Genomic DNA, 25,119 nt, shown 5'->3' on the forward strand with positions numbered 1-25,119 from the left:
TTTATCAGAAATAAACAGGTTTTTTCAAAAATGGCCGCCAATGTGCCAAAAATACTCTAGAGCCCATATCTTTGCTTCTGTTATCGCTATAATGACAAATTTGGTGTCAAAGTATACATTTTTGGGGTCAGGGAATCCAATAAAATTGGTTTCAGGTTTAAAAAAACTAAATATTTCCACATACTATAACATCTGGGGGTAAATATGCACATTTCACATAAAAATTATGTCATCAGGGTGACTTTTTAATTATATTTTCCTTCAAAAACTTTAATTTTGTATTTAAGCAGTGCAGCTACTTCTGTACATTACATTTGTCCTAAGTAGCATGAGCTTTCGACCAGTCAGGAGTAGCCTATAGCAAATCAGTTCCTGCAACAACACATCCCATCTGCATCAGGAGCTGTGACAGCTGTTAAAGGTCAGAGGTGACAGGTTAACACTGAGGTTCGAATGACTTTCTTATGAAATAGAAACATGTTTTTAATGTTAGATCACTAATAACTAGCTAGCTAGTAACTAGTTAGCTTCATTATAACTAGGTTGCTAGTAACTAGTTAGCTTCATCATAACTGTATTAATTTTTATTGAAGCAAGCACATAGCCTACTAGTCCAGGCGTTTTAGGGAAAAAGGGTGAACAAATTGCAACAGAATCAAACTCAACTGATTTTGTATCCTCAATATGTCCTGAGTAAGAAAAGAAAAAAATCCCAGAAGAATCCCATTAGGGGAAATTTCTGAAAAAGACCCAAATATGTAACGACCCAAATAAAACGTTTAACCATTAGTAATCACCATGAAAATTACTGAATTGATTACTTATATCAAGACAAACAAAAAATGTATTAACATTTTTTTTTAATTGTTTGTTAACATGGACAAACAGTGCATAATCTTTTCAACACATCCTTGAGTTGCTCTGGGGTCAGTCAGATCAGACCAAAAATCAACCTGCGCCTTTGACACACTCCCCACTTCTTTTTTCAAATGTGTGTTTAACTGTTTAGAAGCACATCTCCTAGAAGTGATAAACTCTTCCCCCATGGGACTTTTCCAAACTCCCTTTAAACCTGCAATAGTTAAGCCTCTCCTGAAGAAGAGATATCTGGATACCTCCATATTGAGCAACTACAAACCAATCTCAAATCTCCCCTTCATAGGAAAGATCATTGAAAAAGTTGTTTTCAGTCAGCTGAACAAATTTTTAAAACTCAAACGGATACTTTGACTTTTTTTAATCTGGTTTCCGTCCGCATCACAGCACAGAGACAGCGCTCATAAAGATTATAAATGATATTCGCTTAAATACTGATACAGGTAAAACATCAATTCTGGTACAACTGGACCTCAGTGCTGCATTCAACACTGTTGACCACAACATACTTCTTGACAGGCTGGAAAACTGGGTCGGGCTTTCTGGGATGGTCCTCCAATGGTTCAGATCATACTTAGAAGGGAGAGGTTATTATGTGAGTATAGGTGACCATAAGTCTGAGTGGACGTCCATGACATGCGGAGTCCCACAAGGGTCAATTCTTGCACCACTCCTGTTTAACCTGTATATGCTGCCACTGAGCCAAATAATGAAAAAGAACAATATTGCTTACCACAGCTATGCTGACGACACCCAGCTCTACTTAGCACTATCACCTAATGACTACAGCCCCATTGACTCCCAGTGCAAATGCATTGATGAAGTTAACAACTGGATGTGCCAAAACTATCTCCAGTTAAACAAAGACAAAACTGAAATCACTACATTTGGAAACAAAGATGAAATTCTCAAGGTGAACGCATATCTTGAGGCTAAAGGCCTGATAACAAAAAATCAAGTCAGGAATCTTGGAGTGATTTTTGGAGTCAGACCTGAGTTTCAGTAGTCATGTCAAAGCAATAACTAAATCAGCAAAATATATAGATATAATCATACAGAACGCTGCTGCCAGAATTCTGAGCAGAACCAGAAAATATGACCATATCACACCAGTCCTCAGGTCTTTACACTGGCTTCCAGTTACATTTAGAATTGATTTTAAAGTACTATTACTTGTTTATAAATCTCTCAATTTGCTAGGACCTCAATACATCGCAGATATGCTGATTAAATACAAACCCAACAAATCACTCAGATCAGCAGGATCAATCAGTTAGAAATACCAAGAGTTCACTCAAAGCAAGGAGAGTCTGCCTTTAGCTATTATGCCCGCCACAGCTGAACCAGTTTCCTGAACAGATCAGATGTGCTCCAACAGTCGCCACATTCAAATCCAGACTGAAAACACATCTGTTCAGCTGTGCATTAACTGAATGAGCTCTGAGCCACTGTACGTCCGACTGATCGCACCTCATCTATGCATCATCTTTTTATTCTTTTATAATTGTTTTAGTTTACCTTTGTTCTTATTTTTGGTTATTGTTATTTTATATATACACTCACCTAAAGGATTATTAGGAACACTTGTTCAATTTCTCATTAATGCTCTAATCAACCAATCACATGGCAGTTGCTTCAATGCATTTAGGGGTGTGGTCCTGGTCAAGACAATCTCCTGATCTCCAAACTGAATGTCAGAATGGGAAAGAAAGGTGATTTAAGCCATTTCGTGGCATGGTGTTGGTGCCAGACGGGCCGGTCTGAGTATTTCACAGTCTGCTCAGTTACTGGGATTTACACACACAACCATTTCTAGGGTTTACAAAGAATGATGTGAAAAGGGAAAAAAACATCCAGTATGCAGCAGTCCTGTGGGCAAAAATGCCTTGTTGATGCTAGAGGTCAGAGGAGAATGGGCCAACTGATTCAAGCTGATAGAAGAGCAACTTTGACTGAAATAACCACTCGTTACTGTACTAAAATGGCCCCCACAGTCACCAGATCTCAACCCAATAGAGCATCTTTGGGATGTGGTGGAACGGAAGCTTCATGCCCTGGATGTGTATCCCACAAATCTCCATCAACTGCAAGATGCTCTCCTATCAATATGGGCCAACATTTCTAAAGAATGCTTTCAGCACCTTGTTGAATCAATGCCACGTAGAATTAAGGCAGTTCTGAAGGCGAAAGGGGGTCAAACACAGTATTAGTATGGTGCTCCTAATAATCCTTTAGGTGAGTGTATATATCATCATTTTATTCTTTTTAATTCTCTTTGCAACTGTATATTTCTATTTCTTCTGCATCTGTTGATTATTACTTTTGGTTAGGGCTGTCTGACTGGAAGAGACTGGAAAAGGAGAGCAGTGTGCTTCGCTTCTTTCTGCTTGTGGTAGCAGAGAGTGTAAAGAAGCAGACTCAAGAAAGGGGAGGCCGTGCGGGGCAAAGGTAACATCCCCTACAGGAGGCCATCTTGGACCGACTTGTAAGGTCCAGGAAACATTGTGAACCTGCTCCATCTCTTCCATCTCAGACAGGGGTACCAGAATTTAGAATCAGGCAGATAGGGATCTATTTATCACCTTTATATTTTAATTGTATATTTTTTTTTATTTCTCTTTACAACCATATTAATTGTCCTTGTTTTTATTTTAATTCTTACACATGGTATTCTTATTTCATATGCATATGTTATCACTATTTTAATTAATTTCTATGTAAAGCACTTTGAATTGCCATTGTGTATGAAATGTACTATACAAATAAAACTGCCTCGCCTTGTCTACAGATGTGCTAATTTGCATTAATACCCCAACAGATCTAAACATTGGGTACAGCATTTTTAAAACATTCAGAGATTCAGTCAGTCATTAATTCAAGGTCCACTCAACCGTCAACTTTCGGATGAGATACATTTGATTATTCATTAATAAAACATACCTGGTGATCAACTACAATTTATTGGGAACATCTGGGTGTGTGTTGAGCTGTTGTAAAACTATTTTTGGTGAAACGATGTCAAGTTTAGGATTAGAAAATAGTTTCATTAGATAGCTAACACGACAAGCAGCACCAAATAACTTGTTAGCTCTCTTAAGATATGGATACATGGATTGTTGTAGGAATTACACAGCCATGTAGGCTATTTAATTCAAGTCATTAATCTTAAGTAAGGGATAATGTATAGCGAGGCAGTTGTTATAGCAAATATTAACCCCTTCAGGCTGATTCAAGACCCCTCCATGACTGACTGAATCTCTGAATGTTTTAAAAACGCTGTATGCAATGTTTAGATCTGTTGTGGTATTTATTCAAATTAGCACATCTGTAATTAGATTATACTCCGTTTGTCCATTTTAACAAAAAAAAAAAAACTTGTAATACATTTTTTGTTTGTCTTGATATAAGTAATCAATTCAGTAATTTTCATGGTGATATCTAAAGGTTAAACGTTTTACCCTATTCATGTGAGAAAAATAATGAATAGGTAAATGAATAGGACATATTTGGGTCTTTTTCAGAAATTTCCCCAAATGGGATTCTTCTGGGATTTTTTTCTTTTCTTACTCAGGACATATTAAGGATACAAAATCAGTTGAGTTTGATTCTGTTGCAATTTGTTCACCCTTTTTCCCTAAAACGCCTGGACTAGTAGGCTATGTGCTTGCTTCAATAAAAATTAATACAGTTATGATGAAGCTAACTAGTTACTAGCAACCTAGTTATAATGATGAAGCTAACTAGTTACTAGCTAGCTAGTTATTAGTGATCTAACATTAAAAACATGTTTCTATTTCATAAGAAAGTCATTCGAACCTCTGACCTTTAACAGCTGTCACAGCTCCTGATGCAGATGGGATGTGTTGTTGCAGGAACTGATTTGCTATAGGCTACTCCTGACTAGGGATGGCTCGATACCACAATTTTGGCTTCGGTACGGTACCACAATCTAATACCGAAGTACCGATATTAAATGGATACCACAAGGTCTGATATTAGCGCGGGTATATTGCACGCGAATGAGAACAATTATGCAAGTTTTGAGTTTATAAAGTCGGAAATTACCACAAATGTTTATTGTAAATTAATTAGCAAAGCTTATCACATCAAATCAGTCATTTGAAAACTTTCTTGTGAGAAATAATTTCAGCAAAAATCTCTCAAAATTAGCAAATTGCTTCTGGTTTCAAAAGACATCGCACTACACTAAAGCAATCTGCATAATCCGATTCAACATTTCACGCTCGTCTCGGGATGGAGAACGGAAATCATTTGAACACGCAAGAGATTTTATAGCATTTCGTAATAACAGTTACAGGAGATATGAGCTCATACGACACACACACACACACACACACACGCCTGTCACTTAGTCACGCTCGCACATTACACATTAAGTTTCCTTAAACAGTCAAATACACAGAATTATGTACAAATGTCCGTCTTTAGTGAGTATTCACATAAACACAGTCGGTTGTGTCTAACGTGAATATAAATAGTGCAATAGTATGCGTGCAAATATAATGAGATCTAAATGTCATTGGTTGAAACGAACGCTGGAGATTGTGATATTCGATCTTATGTTAGGCTGTGTGTGTGCGTTGATCAGTGTTAAAAAAACAAAAATGTCTAAATGAGATGGTTTGAATGATCCACTGACCTGTCGATCTCTTAAGAAGTCTTAAAGTCAGGATAACTTAGTGACAGATGCTTCTTGGCTGGGTTTGATGGTTCTTCATCAGTTTTATAAGCAAAGTCATTACAAATGTCACTTCTACTCCTCTCTTTATTCATTAGTTTTGGGCATCTTGAGTGAGATTCAACTGCTTTATCCATTTTGTCCGTCTATGTTGTTGTCACATTTGCCGGTTGTTTCGGGTCAGTTTGGGTAGCGCGCTGCCATCTAGCGGTGAACTTCGGAAAAGCAGCATATACCGAAATGTGCAAAATCATGATATCGTACCGTTTTAAATATAATATATACCGGTATTTTTCAAGTACCGGTATATCGCGCATCCCTACTCCTGACTGGTCGAAATCTCATGCTACTTAGGACAAATGTAATGTACAGAAGTAGCTGCACTGCTTAAATACAAAATTAAAGTTTTTGAAGGAAAATATAATTAAAAAGTTACCCTGATGACATAATTTTTATGTGAAATGTGCATATTTACCCCCAGTTGTTATAGTATGTGGAAATATTTAGTTTTTTTAAACCTGAAACCAATTTTATTGGATTCCCTGACCCCAAAAATGTATACTTTGACACCAAATTTGTCATTATAGTGATAACAGAAGCAAAGATATGGGCTCTAGAATATTTTTGGCACATTGGCGGCCATTTTTGAAAAAACCTGTTTATTTCTGATAAAAAGTGTGATCTCACTTGTGTCTTAGGATACATTTATTTGTATGACCCTAAGGTACTTCCATACCAAAGGGGACCTTTGCATCATAACTTGAAGTCAAAGGCCTATTTTTTGGGCTTAACCTCCCTACTATTAGGTTCTTCGGTGAAAGGAAGAAGGCGGGGTCGGGATGACTGGGACTAGTAAAACTTTTATTTCTCAAACACAACGTGTAAACACAAACACGCACGATGGCGTAAAAACTCAGTGTCTCCAACTCAATCTCTCAAGGCTTTGCTATCGTCTCAGGCTCAGGGGTGTGTGACTAGTCCCAGTCCAAACTCTCTCTCCCTTGTCTCTCTCTGCCGTGGCTTTTAAGCCGTCTCTCCACGCCAATTACTGCAATCAGACATAGGTGTTATTCATTTGCACTTGACCCACTTACGCCCCGCTCGGCTCCGCATTCTCTCTCCCTCTGCCGATCCCGCAAAACCACGCCTCCCCTGCCACATACCCCCACCGCCCGACTCAGGCCGGGGAGCCGTCCGCCCCGCCCTCCTCAGCGACTTCAGCACAGCACGCAGATGCTGCATATGTCGCTGCCAGTCCGTACTGTAGATGATAATGTCATCCAGATAGGCAGCGGCATATGCAGCGTGCGGCCGGAGAATCCTGTCCATCAGCCGCTGGAAGGTCGCGGGGGCCCCGAACAACCCGAACGGAAGCGTGAAAAATTGGTGCAATCCGAACGGCGTGGTAAAAGCGGTCTTTTCTTTAGACATTGGAGACAAGGGGATCTGCCAATATCCCTTCGTTAAGTCCAGCATCGAATAAAAACGAGCGGTCCCTAGCCAATCAAGGAATTCGTCCACCCTTGGCATTGGATACGCATCGAACTTTGACACCGCGTTGACTTTCCTATAATCTACACAGAATCGCACAGAGCCGTCCGTTTTGGGCACCAAAACTATCGGGCTCGCCCAATCACTGTTAGATTCTTCTATTACCCCCATGTCCAGCATCGCCTCTAATTCGTCCTGCACTACCTTCTTTTTATGCTCCGGTAGTCTATACGGCCGGCTGCGAACAACCACGCCCGGCTCCGTCTCAACATGGTGTTGGATGAGGTCGGTCCGACCCGGTAGGGGCGAGAACACGTCGGCAAACTCGGCCTGTAGCTGTTTCACGTCACCCTTTGTGGTCACGCGACGAGTCGGAGAACTCAACTATGAGGTGAGTCGGTCGGATAGGGACGGGGCACGTCAAATATACCACCTCAACCTCTTAAAAAAATGGTCAGAGGCGGAGTCAGTGATGCTAGCGACGGTAGTGGGCGGGGAGGAGGATCCCCCCCCCCCCCCCCCCCGAGGCCAGAGCAAGAGAAAAAGGCTTTTGGACCGCCTCTGGCCCGAGATCCTCCTCCCCGCCACTTCGCGAGTAATTTCGAGCTGGACGTGGGCAGCAATACAAGCACTTTATCTCCCTGTGAAAATTGTTGCAGCTTCGCACCTCTGTTGTAGAGCTGTTTTTGTCTGTCCTGAGCCTGGAGCAAATTCTCCATGGATAGCCGCCCCAAAGTGTGGAGTTTTGCTCTTAGGTCCAGGACATACTGAATTTCGTTCTTACTCGCTGAAGGCCCGTCCTCCCAAGCTTCCCTAAGGACGTCCAGCACCCCCCGCGGCTGGCGCCCGTAGAGCAGCTCAAACGGGGAAAACCCCGTGGAGGCTTGGGGGACCTTGCGAACAGCGAACAACAGAGGCTCAAGCCATCTATCCCAAGTCTTGGCGTCTTCGTGAACGAACTTACGAATCATGGCTTTTAACGTGCGATTAAAACGTTCCACCAGACCATCTGTTTGTGGGTGATAGACGCTGATACGGATCGCCTTAATGCCCAATAATTCATACAGTTCGCGGATCGTCCGTGACATAAACGCCGTGCCTTGATCGGTGAGAATCTCTTTCGGGATTCCCACCCGGGAGATTAATGAAAACAGAGCGCTCGCCACACTTTTCGCCGAAATAGTGCGGAGAGGAACTGCTTCGGGATATCACGTTGCGTAGTCTACGAGCACCAACGCAAAGCGTTGTCCCCGTGCTGACCGTTCCAATGGCCCGATGAGGTCCATACCAATTCTTTCGAAGGGGGCCTGCATTAATGGAAGGGGTCACAACGGTGCTTTTGGGGTGGCCGGTGGGTTCACCAACTGACATTCACGACAAGACGCACACCACCGGCGTACATTCTCGTGAATGCCTGGCCAAAAGAATCGGGCCATGAGGCGGTTTAATGTGGCCGTTTGACCTAAATGCCCCGCCATTGGATTGAAATGAGCCGTCTGGAAAAGCATTTCCCGGCGGCTTTTTGGTACTAACAATTGCGTTGTATCTTGCTTTGACTGGGCGATACACCACCCGATACAAGCGGTTATTTATCACTGAAAAGTACGAATAGGAGAGTGGCTGTTCAGGGTGGACGCGGTGGCCGTCGATGGAACGGACCTGAGCAAACGCGTTTTTGAGCGTCTCGTCCTGGGATTGTTCCAAGGGAAAGTCATCGCGCTCTGAGAAGATGGGCGGTCCCATTGCGCTCGGTTCCCCTGGAACTGCCCCCTGCGGTCCCTAATCCACCTCACCCGCCTGCACAACCTCTATCCTCCCACTTCTGTTCTTCCCCCAAGAGGCATCCACACATAAGTGTCCTAATAATTTGTTAAACGCTGGCCAATTCGTCCCCAGAATTATAGGATGCCGGAGGCGCGGGTTAACTGCAACCTCAACACTATGCGTTTTTCCCCTAAATTGGATATCCACGGGCACCAACGGATAGTTCACCACTTCCCCGTGCACACACCTCACCTTAACCATGCGGCTGTTACCCAATGCCCTAGGTGAAATCAGACTTTGATGGATGGAGGTTTGGTTACACCCCGAATCCACCAAAGCCTGATAGGTACCCCCCTTGATACTCACAGGTATCTGGTACAGGCCAGCTTGATCGGGGGCGGCTTGTGGCGCATCGGGGACCCAGACCAGCGTCCCCACGTCCATCATAGGACACCGATCAATAAAGTGTCCCGGGTCCCCACAGCGCCAACAAGCCGGCCCAGGCCTCCCCGCCGCCCTAGTGGCTGGGAGTGGGTCCAGCCCTTGGCGTGGAGAGAGGGATGGGGATAATGATCCCGTAAACAAATCCAGGCTTCCTCCTCTCCGGGCCGCCGGCCTGGGAGTCGCCGATGCCTCGGCCGCGCCCTCCGTTCGCCACCTCGGCGCTGGCCGGGGCGGCACTCCAGCTCTGGACCTGGGAGCGGGGACAGGTTTAGAGAAAGACAGGGCGGGGTTAGGAGGAGAGAGAGAGAGAGAGAGAGAAGAGAGAGAGAAGCCGCTGGCAAGGGTTTGCCGACCCCGTGGCACGCCACCATCTGGTCCTCCGCCAACTGGATGGCCTGGTCCAGCGACGCCGGGCGGGGGCACTGGACCCACTGCGCGGTCTTCCTCGGAAGCCGCACGACGAACTGCTCCAGCACCACACGGTCGATGATTCCCTCGGCGTCGCATTCTCCGGCCATCAGCCACTTGCGGCACGAGTCCCGGAGCTGGTGCGCCGGACTCTTCGAGCGCCAGAGTCCGGAACCGCTGGCGGTGCTGTTCCGGTGTCCAGCCGACCCGCTGCAGAATGGCGCGCTTGAGGTCGTCGTAGACCAGGAGGTTCTTGACTGGCAGTTGGTGGGCGGCTACCTGCGCTTCTCCCGATAGTAGGGGCAGGAGCCGCATGGGCCAGTCATCCTTGGGCCAGTCCCGAGCGGCGGCGGACCTCTCGAAGAGGTCGATGAACGCCTCCGGGTCGTCCATCGGTCCCATCTTCGAGAGCGCGATGGTGGCGGCCGAGTCGCTGGCGGGTCTGGGACTGGCCTGAACCTCCCGGTCCATCCAGCTCCGGAACAGCTCGCGGTCTTCATGCTGGGCCTGGAGGAGCGCCTCAAACCTCTTTTGCTGCTCCTTACTGATGGGAGGCCCGCGAGCGATTGCACCAGGTCCGCAAGTGGGTGGCGTGACAGTTTCCATGGCGGCGTGCACCCTTCTTCCTCCCGGGTTTCGGCACCAGTGTGGTTAGGTTCTTGGGTGAAAGGAAGAAGGCGGGGTCGGGATGACTGGGACTAGTAAAACTTTTATTTCTCAAACACAACGTGTAAACACAAACACGCACGAGGGCGTAAAAACTCAGTGTCTCCAACTCAATCTCTCAAGGCTTTGCTATTGTCTCAGGCTCAGGGGTGTGTGACTAGTCCCAGTCCAAACTCTCTCTCCCTTGTCTCTCTCTGCCGTGGCTTTTAAGCCGTCTCTCCACGCCAATTACTGCAATCAGACACAGGTGTTATTCCCCGCTCGGCTCCGCATTCTCTCTCCCTCTGCCGATCCCACAAAACCACGCCTCCCCTGCCACAGATATTTACGCTTGATAAACTCAGTCATCTGGAAAAACTCAAGTATGTGGATCAGTAAGAATCATCCTGTCTGTGTTGTATCTTTACTTATTTACCTTAATTGCTTGATTTACCTGCAGTAAATCAGTCAGTCAATCAGCATGATCTTTTTTTTTTGAAGTTGGTTAACCAAGGAAGTCTTGCAATGTGATGGAGACACCAGCAAACTAGCATGCCTTATAACCAGAGAATCCCTCTTTTGCAGGTTAACAGCCTGTAATCTCGCTAATCAGTGCTGTGAAGTTGTGGCTTCAGCTCTACAATCACCAAACTCCTCCCTGAGAGAGCTGGACCTGAGTAGCAATGACCTACAGGACTCGGGAGTGAAGCTGCTCTGTGCTGGACTGAAGAGTCCAAACTGCCAACTCAACATACTGAGGTATTTAAAGGGTTAGTTTACTCAAAAAAAATTAAAAATGACCCCATGGTTTACTCACCTTAAAGTAATCCTAGGTGTATATGAAAATTTTTTTCAGACAAACACAATCAGAGTTCTATTAAAAAGTTATATTTAATAAAGGCCTTTTGAATCAATGCGTTTGTGTAAGAAAAATATAAATATTTAAAACTTTATACAGTAAATTATCTAGCTTCAGGCCAATCGCTTTACATATTCAAGTCTAATAAAAAGTGTAGCACCTCTCGCAATTCAAAATGCGTACGCTATGCCTGATGAGCGTAACTGGTGTTCAATGTTGTCAGACATAGCATAAGCATTTTGAACTGCGAGAGATGCTACAGTTTTTATGTGAGTTTAATACATATAGCAATCAGCCAGAAAATAGATAATTTACTTTTTAAGTTTTAAATATGGATATATAAGCATGTTAATACACTCAGCCATCTGGAAAAACTCAAGTATGTGGATCAGTAAGAATCTTCTTGTCTGCATTGTATCTTTACATATTTACCTTAACCCTTGTGTGGTGTTCATATTTTTGTTACTCAGCCAGTGTTCGTGGGTCTGATGGAGCCGCTGCATTTTTGGGTTTTTAATTCAACAAAATCAAAAATGTTATGTTAAAATACTCAACAAATGTTTACTTCATCCCAATTACAAGCAATATAAACAGCATATATGGTTAATGTTTTCTCTTTACTTTTGTTAGATCACATTTAAGAATTGCAACCTCATGTGGGAATGGCAGGGGTAGAAACAAAACTCACTCTTGTAGCTACTCTCTCACACTTGCACACAATCTCTCTCAAACGCACGCGCCGCACACACACACACACACACACACACACACACACACACACACACACACACACACACACACACACACACACACACACACACACTTGGATATGTGGTATATGGTTACTCTCCATAGGCATACTGGTTTTTCTAATGTACAAACTGTATAATATATCCCCCTACACTAACCCTACCCATAAACCTACCCATCACAGAAAACTTTTGGCATTTTTTGAATTTCAAAAAACACCATTTAGTATGTTTTAGTATGAGGACACAGATCTCGTCATAAACTATGTTTCGTTGTAATATCCATGTCATTGTTCACATTTGTGTCCTCATAAACCATATACATGAATACACACACACTAACAGCAGGACCTGACAGGAGGAGGACAGAGTAGAGGTACACAGGACCTACAATTCCCACACGTTTATTAGCCCCGGGTCCAGTGGACCCGAACATCCTGTGTGTAAAATAAATGTGTATGGGGGGTGTACTGTTATGGTCATTGAAAATGTGTTCTGATAAATATTCCTCACAGAAAATGAGCCAAGGCCAATGAGTCTCAGTTTGAAAAAATTATTAATCATATAATTTTCTTTCGATAAAAAAGGAAAACAGGTCCAACAGACCCAAACACCATACAAGAGTTACCTGCAGTAAATCAGTCAGTCAATCAGCATGATCTTTTATGTTGAAGTTGGTTAACCAAGGAAGTCTTGTAGTGTCATGGAGACACCAGCAAACTAGCATGCCTTATAACCAGATTACCCCCTTTTGCAGATTAACAGCCTGTGGTTTTACTGATCAGTGCTGTGAAGTTGTGGCTTCAGCTCTACAATCACCAAACTCCTCCCTGAGAGAGCTGGACCTGAGTAGCAATGACCTACAGGACTCGGGAGTGAAGCTGCTCGGTGCTGGACTGAAGAGTCCAAACTGCCAACTCAACATACTGAGGTATTTAAAGGGTTAGTTCACCCCAAAAAATAAATTACCCCATGGTTTACTCACCCTAAAGTCATCCTAGGTGTATACCGTACTTCCTCAAATAAAAGCCTGTAGTCAATTAAACGCTGGGCCTCTGACAGTGGCCAGGGGCGTGGTCAACACGAACAAATAAAGGCCAGTCTCAAAATAAAGGGGGGTGAAACACTCAGTTTCAGTCAATCTCATGTCAATCTTGAGTACCTATAGAGTAGTATTGCATCCTTCATATCTCCGGAAAGTCTTTAGTTTTATTATATTTATAAAAGAAATATGGGCTGTACCGAGTCTTTCCGGAAAAAACCGAGCGCCTGGAGGCGTATCGTGTGGGCGGAGCTAAAGAATGACGAGCGCAAAGCGGTGACGTCCTCAAGCGTGGAGAAACCCAACGCTATCAATCTCAGCTAATAGATACATGATCCAGAATCACATTCGGAGGCTGAAATAAATTGAACAGGATAAACAGCAACAGCAGGACGTCCGTCTCTGTGGTATGTGCTGTATTTAGTGGCCTGTCAACATTTGTGTGTTAACTCGCAGTTTATGAGGACATGATTCGGTTTATGGACTATTGTATACGACTAAGTTAAACCTTAGCAGTAGCAAGCAAAACGGTTTTGCATGTCAGGCTAGTGTAACGTTATACATAAAAGAAAAATAGAGTCCGTTAGCGCATTTGATTGACGAAGCACGTGATCGTGTCGTTTACTGATGTTTACTCACGCGACAACATCATAGACATTTGAAGCCGTTTTACTCACCGGCTGCTTCCAAAGCAGGACCGAACCTTTATTGCTGGGACTGCTCCGTCAAAAACACACTTCTTTGGTATGATTTGGTAAAGTCCTAACAGCAGTGAACGGTGGAGATCCACTTTGCGACGCGACTGAAGCGATGTTGTGAAGCTTCCCGTCATTTCTGCGTTCAAACAGTGCAGAAACAGTGTTCACGGACGACTGGACCTGCACCTGAGAGTGTTTATGCGCGTGCATTTCCTCTCTCGCTCTAGTCACACGCGTGCGCGCACCCTACCGGGAGAAGAGCCCGTGTGGCCCATATAAGGACCTTCCTTTCTGTTCACGTCAAGTCGAGCCATACTCGAAAAAAACTCTCCAAAACTTGTGAGAAACCGGAAGGAGTATTTTTAACACAGAAATACTCCATCAAACGTCCAACATTAGTTTTTGAAACTTTGTCTATGTTTAGGAAAAAACATAAAAGCTCAGTATGCATGAAACAGCATTTCACCCCCCCCCCCCCCCCCCCCCCTAAGGCCCGGGAGGGGGATTACTGTGGATAATCTCCTAAATGCCTTTCATTTAATGTGCATTCAAGTTCATCGTAATGTACAGTAGAAGCTGTAACCTTCCTGATGCCACGCGCCCAGTTTGCGAGTCTTGCTAGTGCGACACCCACTAATCTATTCTGTATTTAACCTAAAAACTTGGCTGGGTGTTACGGGTGTGTGGTGCAGCAAAGATGAGGAGATCCAGGACTTCCAAACAGACAGGCTTAATTATCATAAACTTTAAACAGAACACCAAACACTACAAATGTAATGTAACATAACTCAACTTAACGCAGCATAACTCAAGACCAGACAAAGAGGGAATGAACATGGGGGTACTAAATACACACAGAAGACTGACTAAACGAGGGGCACAGGTGAAGCTGAACACAGCTGAAAAGGACTAAACTAACTAATCTTATTTTTAACTTTAACAATATTATTTTACATATTGTAGAGATTCTAATTTATGTGATCTTTAGCAACCAAAATATTTCTCTGTTCAATTCTGTTCATGCATCTGGAGTCTGGACTGTTTCTGTACATCACAGCTGTACATCACATATGAGCTTCACCTGTGACTAATAATGGATCAATTAGGTCTCAAATGTGTATAAAAAGAACCCCAGTACGCTAGACCTTCACATCAACTGCAACTAGACCTCTGCAAACATGCCTAAGATTCACCCTGAGACTAAAGTTTTGATTATCAAGAGGCTGAAGACCAGATCCACTGCTGATGTGGCAGACACCTTCAATGTGTCTCAGCGTCAAGTACAGAGGAAAAAAAAAAGATTTGAAGAGACTGGAGACATTTTTGACAAGCCCAGGTCAGGCAGACCCCACAAGACAACTGCTCGAGAAGACCGTTTGTTGGCTCGAAAATCCAAGGCCAGCCCATTTTCCACTGCAGCAGAGCTCCACGAGACCTGGTCACCTGAAGTCCCTGTGTCAACCAGAACAGTTTGTCGGATTCTGTCTCGAAATGGCCTCCATGGTCGAATCAGTGCCCAGAAGCCAGCACTAAACAAAAGACAATTGAAAAACCGTGTGGCATTTGCCAAGGCCCACAGCCTGCTAAAAGGATGGACGCAGGAAAAGTGGCAGAAGGTGGATTTTTCAGATGAATCTTCTGTTGAATTACACCACAGTCGCCGCAAATATTGCAGGAGACCTACTGGTGCCCGAATGGATCCGAGATTCACCCAGAAAACAGTGAAGTTTGGTGGCGGAAAAATCATGGTCTGGGGTTACATTCAGTATGGGGGTGTGCGAGAGATCTGCAGGGTGGAAGGCAACATCAATAGTCTAAAATACCAAGAAATCTTAGCTACCTCTTATATTCCCAACCATAAAAGAGGCCAAATTCTGCAGCAGGACGGTGCTCCATCGCATACTTCCATCTCCACATCAAAGTTTCTCAAGGCGAAGAAGATCAAGATGCTCCAGGATTGGCCAGCCCAGTCACCAGACATGAACATCATTGAGCATATGTGGGGTAGGATGAAAGAGGACGCATGGAAGACGAAACCAAAGAATATTGATGAACTCTGGGAGGCATGCAAGACTGCTTTCTTAGCTATTTCTGATGACTTCATCAATAAATTGTATGAATCCTTGCCAAACCGCATGGATGCAGTCCTTCAAGCTCATGGAAGTCATACAAGATATTCAATTTGGATCTCAAAGCACCACAACTTAATTTGCTGACATATTTTTGTATTTGCAGTAAATTTGTTCCATTTCTGTATAGGCGACAAAACTTTTGTCTTGCCAAAATTTGACCTTCCTGTCTTGATTAAATGATACATATTTTTTCTGTGAAAATTATTTATTTCAGTGCATTAAACATCATTTGGGAGGGTTTTAGCTTTTCATATGAGCTATTTCTAACACAAATGAATTAATTAAAAGTCAGGTTAATATCAGGTATTTCTAGAAAATAGATAAGCGACAAGACTTTTGTCAGGGACTGTATATGCTATTTTAAATAGGCTAATGTAGTCTATGAGAGAGGTGATGTCTGTGAAAATACTGTGTCAGGCAGGCTACACAAAAAATATATATTTTGTACAAGAAAACAGCATAGGCTTCAAAATAAACTGTTGTTAAAATATTGTAAAGTGATTATATGAACTAGTGTAACGGATTCACAGAGGCAGGATTCAAAAGCAAGTAATTAGTTTATTTGACGGATAGTGTCACAGAAGTCAAAACTCAGAACACTGAAGAAGTCCGGATAAGACAGAGCAGTGAGAGAGGCTCTGTTGGCGACACGGGCAGGCTGTGAGCAGCTGTGACTCGGGAGGTCGGTACAGGTAATCCGGGAAGGGATCCAGCGTTTCACGGAAGGGGGAAACGACAACCAACACGGAGACACAAGGGGAAACATCCAACAACGCTCTGACAAAGACAAGAGAGAAACAGAGAGACTAAATAGGGTGAAGGTGATGAGTTGCAGCTGGTGCAGGTGATCAGCCACAGGTGCGTGATGAGCCAATCCCAGGCTCCGCCCTCACCTACATTCAACACGCACCCAAGAGTGAGACAGGGAATCCATGAACCGTGACAGTACCCCTTCCCCTAGGAGCGTCCCCTGACGCTCCCAGCCGACCTTACCTGTTGATTGTAATCATCAATAAGGGAGTGATCCAGAATGTCCCTAGCAGGAACCCAACTTCTCTCCTCCGGACCGTAACCTTCCCAGTCCACCAAGTACTGGAAACCGCGTCCCCTCCGTCTAGAATCCAGAATGCGATTAACCGAATAAGTTGGTTCCCCATCTACGAGTCGCGGCGGTGGGGGAACCGGGACTGGCGGATTAAGGTGGGAGTGAAAAACAGGTTTGATTTTGGATACATGGAAGGCGGGATGAATCCTCCTGTACGCCGGAGGGAGTTTGAGGCGGACTGTCACCGGACTAATGATCTTGGTGACAGTGAACGGGCCGATAAATTTGGGAGCAAGTTTATTAGATACGGAGCGGAGAGGAATGTTCTTGGTAGAAAGCCACACTTTTTGACCGACGACGTAAACGGGAGGCTTAGACCGGTGGCGATCGGCTTTAGCCTTGGTGCGCGCTCCCACCTGGAGCAGAGTCTCATGGGCTCTGGTCCATGTGCGATGACACCTCTGGATAAAGGCGTGAACAGAGGGGACCGCGACCTCGGAATCCAGACTAGGAAAAATAGGTGGCTGGTAACCTACACTACACTCAAATGGCGAAAGGCCCGTAGATGACACTGGTAACGAGTTATGAGCGTACTCAACCATAGAGAGTTGCTGGCTCCAGGATGAAGGATTCTTGGATACCAAACATCGCAACACTCTCTCCAGATCCTGATTGGCTCTCTCGGTCTGACCGTTGCTTTGGGGGTGATAACCCGAAGACAGACTAACCGTGGCTCCTAGTAATTTACAAAACTCCTGCCAAAATTTGGACACAAATTGGGAACCTCTGTCGGAGACCACGTCCATCGGGAGGCCATGTAACCGAAAGACGTGATCTACTACAGATACCGCTGTCTCCTTGGCTGAGGGTAATTTGGGCAAGGGAATGAAATGTGCTGCCTTCGAGAATCGGTCCACGACGGTCAAAACGACCGTCTTGCCCTGGGAGGGCGGGAGGGCGGTAACAAAATCTAGAGCGATGTGGGACCAGGGTCTCGAAGGAACAGACAGCGGCTGAAGTAACCCCTGGGGAGGTTGGTTAGATGTCTTACCAACCGCACAGACCGAGCAAGCCAAAACAAAACTGCGAACGTCGCGAGCCATAAGTGGCCACCAAAATCGTTGCTTTATTAGACTGCAAGTGCGGTTTACCCCTGGATGACAGGCAATGTTGGAGCAGTGACCCCATTTGAGGACCTCGGATCTTAACCCCTCCGGAACGAACAAACAACTCGGTGGGCCGCCGGGCGGGGGCGTTACCCCTTCTAAGGCCACTTTGACCTTCGATTCGATCTCCCATGTGAGTGTAGAGATAACTATCTTCTCTGGCAAAATACACTCGGGAGTAACCGGGCGTTCGGAAGCATCAAAAATACGAGATAAAGAGTCGGGTTTGATGTTTTTAGACCCGGGGCGGTACGAGAGAACAAAGTCAAAACGTCCGAAAAAAAGTGCCCACCGAGCCTGCCTGGAGTTGAGTCTTTTAGCAGATCTAATATATTCAAGGTTCTTATGATCCGTCCATACAATAAAAGGTACCCCCGACCCTTCAAGCCAATGACGCCACTCCTCCAACGCTAACTTGACGGCCAACAACTCTCTGTTACCAATGTCATAATTGCGTTCGGCAGGAGAAAGACGATGGGAGAAAAACGCGCACGGGTGCATCTTGTCATCTGAGGGAGAGCGCTGTGAAAGAACCGCTCCTACCCCCACCTCTGACGCGTCGACCTCTACCACGAACTGACGTGTGGGATCAGGGGCGACTAAGATGGGAGCCGAAACAAAGCGGCTTTTCAGTTTGGCGAATACAGCCTCGGCTGTATCGGACCACCTGAACGTCATTCGGGGAGAGGTCAAGGCAGTCAGAGGTGCGGCTAGTTGGCTGAAATTGCGAATAAAACGCCGATAGAAATTGGCGAACCCCAGAAACCTCTGTAGGGCCTTACGGGAATCTGGACTTGGCCAATCCATCACAGCCTTAACCTTGTCGGGATCCATGCGCATTCCCTCCGATGACACGATGTACCCTAAAAAAGGAACAGACTGTGCATGAAAAGCGCATTTCTCCGCCTTGACAAAAAGCCCATTCTCTAGCAACCTCTGAAGCACTCGTCTGACGTGTCGAACATGTTCCTGGAGAGACGAAGAAAAAATCAAAATGTCATCCAGGTAGACATATATGAATTGGTCGACCATGTCTCTCAACACATCATTGACGAGTGCCTGGAAAACCGCTGGGGAGTTGGAAAGGCCGAAAGGCATGACCAAGTATTCAAAATGCCCCCTGGGGGTATTAAATGCGGTTTTCCATTCATCCCCCTCCCTGATGCGAACCAAATGATAAGCGTTACGTAAGTCCAACTTCGTGAAGACGGATGCTCCCTGTAACCTCTCGAAAGCTGAAGACATCAACGGCAAAGGATAGGTATTCTTTACCGTGATGTTATTCAGCCCTCGGTAATCAATGCAAGGTCGCAGAGAACCATCCTTCTTCCCCACGAAGAAGAACCCCGCCCCCGCTGGAGAAGAGGAAGGGCGGATGAATTTGGAGGCTAGAGAATCAGAAATATATTTCTCCATGGCCTCCCTCTCTGGAATAGAAAGAGAGTATAGTTTGCCCTTAGGCGGAGACTTACCTGGGAGTAAATCTATAGCACAGTCATAGGGACGATGCGGAGGGAGAGAAGCAGCTCGGGACTTACTGAACACTTCCTTCAGGTCGAGGTACTCCGGAGGCACGTTAGACAGATTCACCGTCTCACTCTGAAAAACAGAACGAGAAACAGACGCACAAGCAGACACCAAACAAGACTCATAACATCTATCACTCCACGCAGACACAGAGTTTTGTCCCCAGTCAACCCTTGGATTGTGTAACTCCAGCCAAGGGTGACCGAGGACAACGGGAGCCAAAGGGGAGTCCAGGATGAAAAATGAAATGCGTTCTGTGTGGTTGCCGGAAGTGATCAGTGTAAGTGGTTCAGTGGTGAATGAAATGTCAGGGAGAACTTGTCCGTTGAGTGCGTTGACAGAAATGGTGTTCTTGAGTGCAATGGTGGGTATGTTAAGTTTGTGAGAAAGGGCAGAGTCAATGAAGTTACCTTCCGCTCCCGAGTCGAGGAGGGCGAGGCTGGAAAAATCCTGAGCTGCCCACAGCAATCTCACCGGGAGGAGAGTGGAGGATGAGGTCTTTTCCACGGAGATCCCGCCCGACAGTAGCCTTCCTTTTACCGCCGGGCGTGGTCTTTTACCGGGCAGGAGTCTAGCAGGTGTCCGTTCCCGCCGCAGTACAGGCAAAGACCACGGGATCTCCGTCTTGCCTTCTCCTCCCGGGAGAGCCGAGCTCGACCCACCTGCATGGGCTCCGGGTCGAAGGTGTAGCTGACCGCATCAGTTGCGCTGGCCTGAGGGCATTCGACACTCCCATGCTGAGGCTCCATCCTGGACCTCAGCCGACTCAGACGAGCGTCCACCCTCAAAGCAAGGTCAATGAGACCGTCAATCTTCTCCGGAAGGTCGATGGCGAATATCTCCTTCTGGATGCGGTCAGCCAGCCCATGCAGGAACATGTCCCACTGTGCCTCCTCGTTCCACTTGCACTCGGCGGCCAGGGTGCGGAACTCGATGGAATAATCCGAGACCGAGCGGTTACCTTGGCGGAGCTCTGCGAGTTGACGTGCCGCTTCTCTTCCGGTCACCGCTCGGTCAAACACCCTTCTCATCTCTGCCGCCAGCGTCTGGAACGAGGAGCAGCAAGGATGTTGGTTCTCCCACACCGCCGTTCCCCAAAGTGCGGCTCGTCCGGAGAGCAGGGTGAGGACGAATGCCACCTTGGATCTTCCCGTGTTGAAAGTCTGCGGTTGAAGAGCGAAAAACAAGGAACACTTGGTAAGGAAGGCTCTGCAATAATTGCTCTCACCGGCATAACTCTCGGGGGTAGGCAGACGTGGTTCCGGTTGCCGTGATGCAGATGGTGTGTGGGGAATCGGCGGTGGGTCGGGCACAGTGGGACCGACGAGTTGTTGCATCTGTTGGGTCAGCTCGGCCACCCGTGCCACCAAGGTGTGTACTGCCTGTCCTGTGGCAGTTAAGTTCGCCTCCTGCTGGTCCAGTCTCTCGTTGCTGCTGGTCAGTAGGGCGTTGATACTCGCTGAATCCATGGTTGGTCAGAGCGTTCTGTAACGGATTCACAGAGGCAGGATTCAAAAGCAAGTAATTAGTTTATTTGACGGATAGTGTCACAGAAGTCAAAACTCAGAACACTGAAGAAGTCCGGATAAGACAGAGCAGTGAGAGAGGCTCTGTTGGCGACACGGGCAGGCTGTGAGCAGCTGTGACTCGGGAGGTCGGTACAGGTAATCCGGGAAGGGATCCAGCGTTTCACGGAAGGGGGAAACGACAACCAACACGGAGACACAAGGGGAAACATCCAACAACGCTCTGACAAAGACAAGAGAGAAACAGAGAGACTAAATAGGGTGAAGGTGATGAGTTGCAGCTGGTGCAGGTGATCAGCCACAGGTGCGTGATGAGCCAATCCCAGGCTCCGCCCTCACCTACATTCAACACGCACCCAAGAGTGAGACAGGGAATCCATGAACCGTGACAACTAGGCAACACGAACGACCGTTTAAAAAGCAATATGCAAAAGCAAAATTTAATATCTCTGTAATGGATTGAGAAAAGTGCGTGCAACCTATTGAAATGTGGATTAGTAATTATTTGGGTTAGCAAAATAACAAAATTATAGTTTTCCTCATGTGCAACCAATATAGAAATTAAGCGTGGAATAAACATTTTACATTTTTCAAACTGACTCAATGGAGGTTAGTGATTAGGCTATCGTAATTCTGACCCAAATTGCTTTTTCGCCTTTTTGGCTGTTGTTTTAAATGGTGATATTTTTGCAAATGTTTCTTGAAAACATTAATGATATCGGTCCACTGGAATGCAATCACTTTTAATTTAAAACGGGTTTATTTAAAGCAATTATTTTTCAAACAGATGGCATTAGAAATATAGGCCTGCCCCTAACAAAAGCTTGCTTCAAATACAAGCCTGTTCCCTTCTGCAGTTCAGGTAAATAAAGGCCCGGTCTTTATTTGAAGAATTACAATAATTAAAGGGGTAGGAGTATATAAGTTTTACTTCTTCCTACTCCTTTTTCGTTCATGAGATAGAATGAATTTATTTTTTTTCTTTTATTTATTATTATTTTTATTTATTTTTCTTTTATTTATTTTTTTCTCTTTCACCTTTACTTGTTTCTTTTAATAATGTATGAACATTATTGTATTTTTATTTCTCTCATGTTTGAAAATAAACAAATAAACTAATTACGGTATGTAACTCTTCTTTCAGACAAACAGATATGAGCTATATAAAAAATGTCCTAGCTCTTTCAAGCTTTATAATAGCAGTAAATAAAGTTAATGAAGGGGGTTAATAAAGGCCTTCTGAAGCAAATCAATGCATTTGTGTAAGAAAAATATCCTTATTTAAAACTTTATTAATTAAATTACCTAGCTTCAGGCCGATCGCTTTCCATATTCAACTTACGTAAAAAGTGTAGCACCTCTCACAGTCCAAAATGCTTACACTATCTCTGATGAGCGTAACTGGTATGTAATGTCGTCAGACGTAGCGTTAGCATTTTGATAAACTCAGCCATCTGGACAAACTCAAGTATGTGGATCAGTAAGAATCATCCTGTCTGTGTTGTATCTTTACGTATTTACTTTAATTGCTTGACTTTCCTGCAGTAAATCAGTCAGTCAATCAGCATGATCTTTTATGTTGAAGTTGGTTAACCAAGGAAGTCTTGCAATGTGATGGAGACACCACCCAGATGGCAGACAAACAGTGAATCAGCGTTGAATCAATGTTAATGCATGAACTAAAATATCATTGAATCAATGTTGAGATGTCAATGTTGAGAATGTTGATTTTTCATCAGGTTTGCACCCTGAAATAATGTTATTTCAACGATGAAAAATAGATCAAGATGGGCTTAAAATCAATAGTTTTCCAACTAAAATTAAACCACTTATTTAAGTGAATCAATGTTGAATCAATGTTAATGCATCAATCAAAATATCATTGAATCAATATTGAAATATAACATTGATTTTTCATCAGGTTTGCACCCTGAAATAATGTTATTTCAACAATAAAAAATAGATCAATCTTGCTTTATGTACAGCAGGATTCTATACCAGTTAATTTGTCTCTTTATTTTATTCATTTTAATCAGAGACCATGTGTGGCTGCAGTCGATATGATTTTGCATCAAAAAGTCACTCAAAGTAAACAACATCCTTTAGTTTACATGCAAATGTATTTATTTATGCCCCCACAGTTACAACAGGAAATCTCACATTGACTTGAAACAATTACATCTGAATTTATAACACAAATGAGAAGAGCCTGGAAAAACATGACAACGTGCATCTGCAAAATGGAAGTAAATACAAATGTAAACTTGCCGAATAAATATAGAAATTACATAGTACTACTGAAAGAAAGAAGGTAGAAGAAAGAATAATACTGCAAACTCAGGGGGTTCCACCATAAGCAATGCCCCGAAGCCTTTCAGGTTGTAATGGAGAGTTTTGCACCGTCCCAGCAAAGATAAACTCTGATGAAACTCTTTTTATCAGCATTCACAGCATCTAATACAACAAGAAGTTAGTAAATATTTGGAAATGTGATTAATTATACATTACAAATATAGCCTACTACAAAATGAAGTGAAACTTGAAATTTTATCAAAATCTTGATATCCCAGTTAAAACGGTAACATTAAATTCAGGACTATTTAATGCATTTTAGTATAGACTTTAAAGGACCTGCAGACACACAATGAATGAAAAAGCAAAGTGACTATATCTGGTGTTTTATCTAATAATATTGTATTTAATAGTAAATAAATAAAGTGTGAAAATGAAACAAGTAAATGAATGACCAAATAGCTAAATTAAGAAAATAAAAGAGGAGCTGTATAGGCTACATTAGTGTTGTCACGATACCAAAATTATGACTTCGATACGATATCAGACTAAAATATCGATATATCGATACTAAATCGATACCACAGTAAAAAAATAAATAAATAAATAAATAAGATAAGATGCTTAATATGACAACAGAACTTGTTATTATTCATTTTTATTTTTTACTAAAAATTCATGTGGCCAGCATGTTCCTTAGGGTTGGGCATCGTTTTGATTTGAACAATTATTGATCAACTGATCAATTACTATTAAAATTATCTCACAAATGTTTGCTATCTCAATGTATTTTTTACAATGGGGTAATTGTGTTGCAATAGCTTACACACAGCACAAGAAAGCTTGATTTCGAATGGTAAATTGAATTTAAAAAGAAGAGTAAACAGTAATAAAATAAGAACAAATAAACAGATTACAAACAATAGCACAAATAAATGCAATAGAATAGAAGATACAAATTAAATAGACTGCTTTATTTTTTCAGGTAGGTCTAACATTCAGATAAGAAACTGAATTAAAAAAATGCATAGTAATTACATTTAAAACAACATTGGATAATGTTCTTTGTAAAAAATTCAATAGCGTACAGATTAAACTATTAAAGTTACACAAGTTGATCAGTCAAGAGCAGTGTGATCGTTTGTCTTTTTGTAGTTTGAATAGCAAATGACTGCGGTCCCTTTAAGACTAACAGACGCATGGATCCTAAACACTGTTCCTGTTACTCGTTCTTCCTGAACTGTTTGCGACTGTGTTTACGTTAATACTCTTCCAGATGTGCACTGATAATTCTTTGAGTGTATTTGACCAATAATAAGCTGGAAAAGGAAGCAAATGTTTGCACTTGGATCATGTCAGAGGCGGCTTTATTAGGGTAGGCTATGTGTGTGTGCGCTTCAGATGTGAGCACGAAATCTGCGGGGATTAGTAGAATTAATTTATGTGCAATCCCGCGCGAAATTCAGACCGATCACACACTAACACTAACACAATGTTATGAGGAAAAAGTCCAGCAGAACGCGCGTTCGCCGTGCTCAGAGGTTAACCGAGCTGAGTGAGAATATGCCGGTGTGTGTGTGTCAACTCGCTGACGGTCAGAGAGGAGAGCGCAGCTGATATCGATACTGTAAAAACTGAGAATCGTATCGTTTCAGATATTCCAGTATCGATATATATCGAAATATCGATATTTTTGACAACACTAGGCTACATGGTGGTTTGGAAGAGATTTTTTTTCCATTTACAACACGAACTG

General features: G+C 43.9%; 1 protein-coding gene across 1 annotated transcript in view; it reads left to right on the top strand.

The window, feature by feature from the left end:
- The window catches only part of LOC137046630 (NACHT, LRR and PYD domains-containing protein 12-like), a 340,026-nt gene that overhangs the window by 59,885 nt on the left and 255,022 nt on the right, over window positions 1-25,119 (top strand). The window contains exons 8-9 of the mRNA XM_067423926.1: window positions 10,913-11,086; window positions 12,693-12,866. Of these exons, the coding sequence (XP_067280027.1) occupies window positions 10,913-11,086; window positions 12,693-12,866 (348 nt within the window). The remainder of the gene's footprint in view (window positions 1-10,912; window positions 11,087-12,692; window positions 12,867-25,119) is intronic.

Source organism: Pseudorasbora parva, chromosome 2, assembly GCF_024679245.1.
Source record: "Pseudorasbora parva isolate DD20220531a chromosome 2, ASM2467924v1, whole genome shotgun sequence".
NCBI lineage: Eukaryota > Metazoa > Chordata > Actinopteri > Cypriniformes > Gobionidae > Pseudorasbora > Pseudorasbora parva.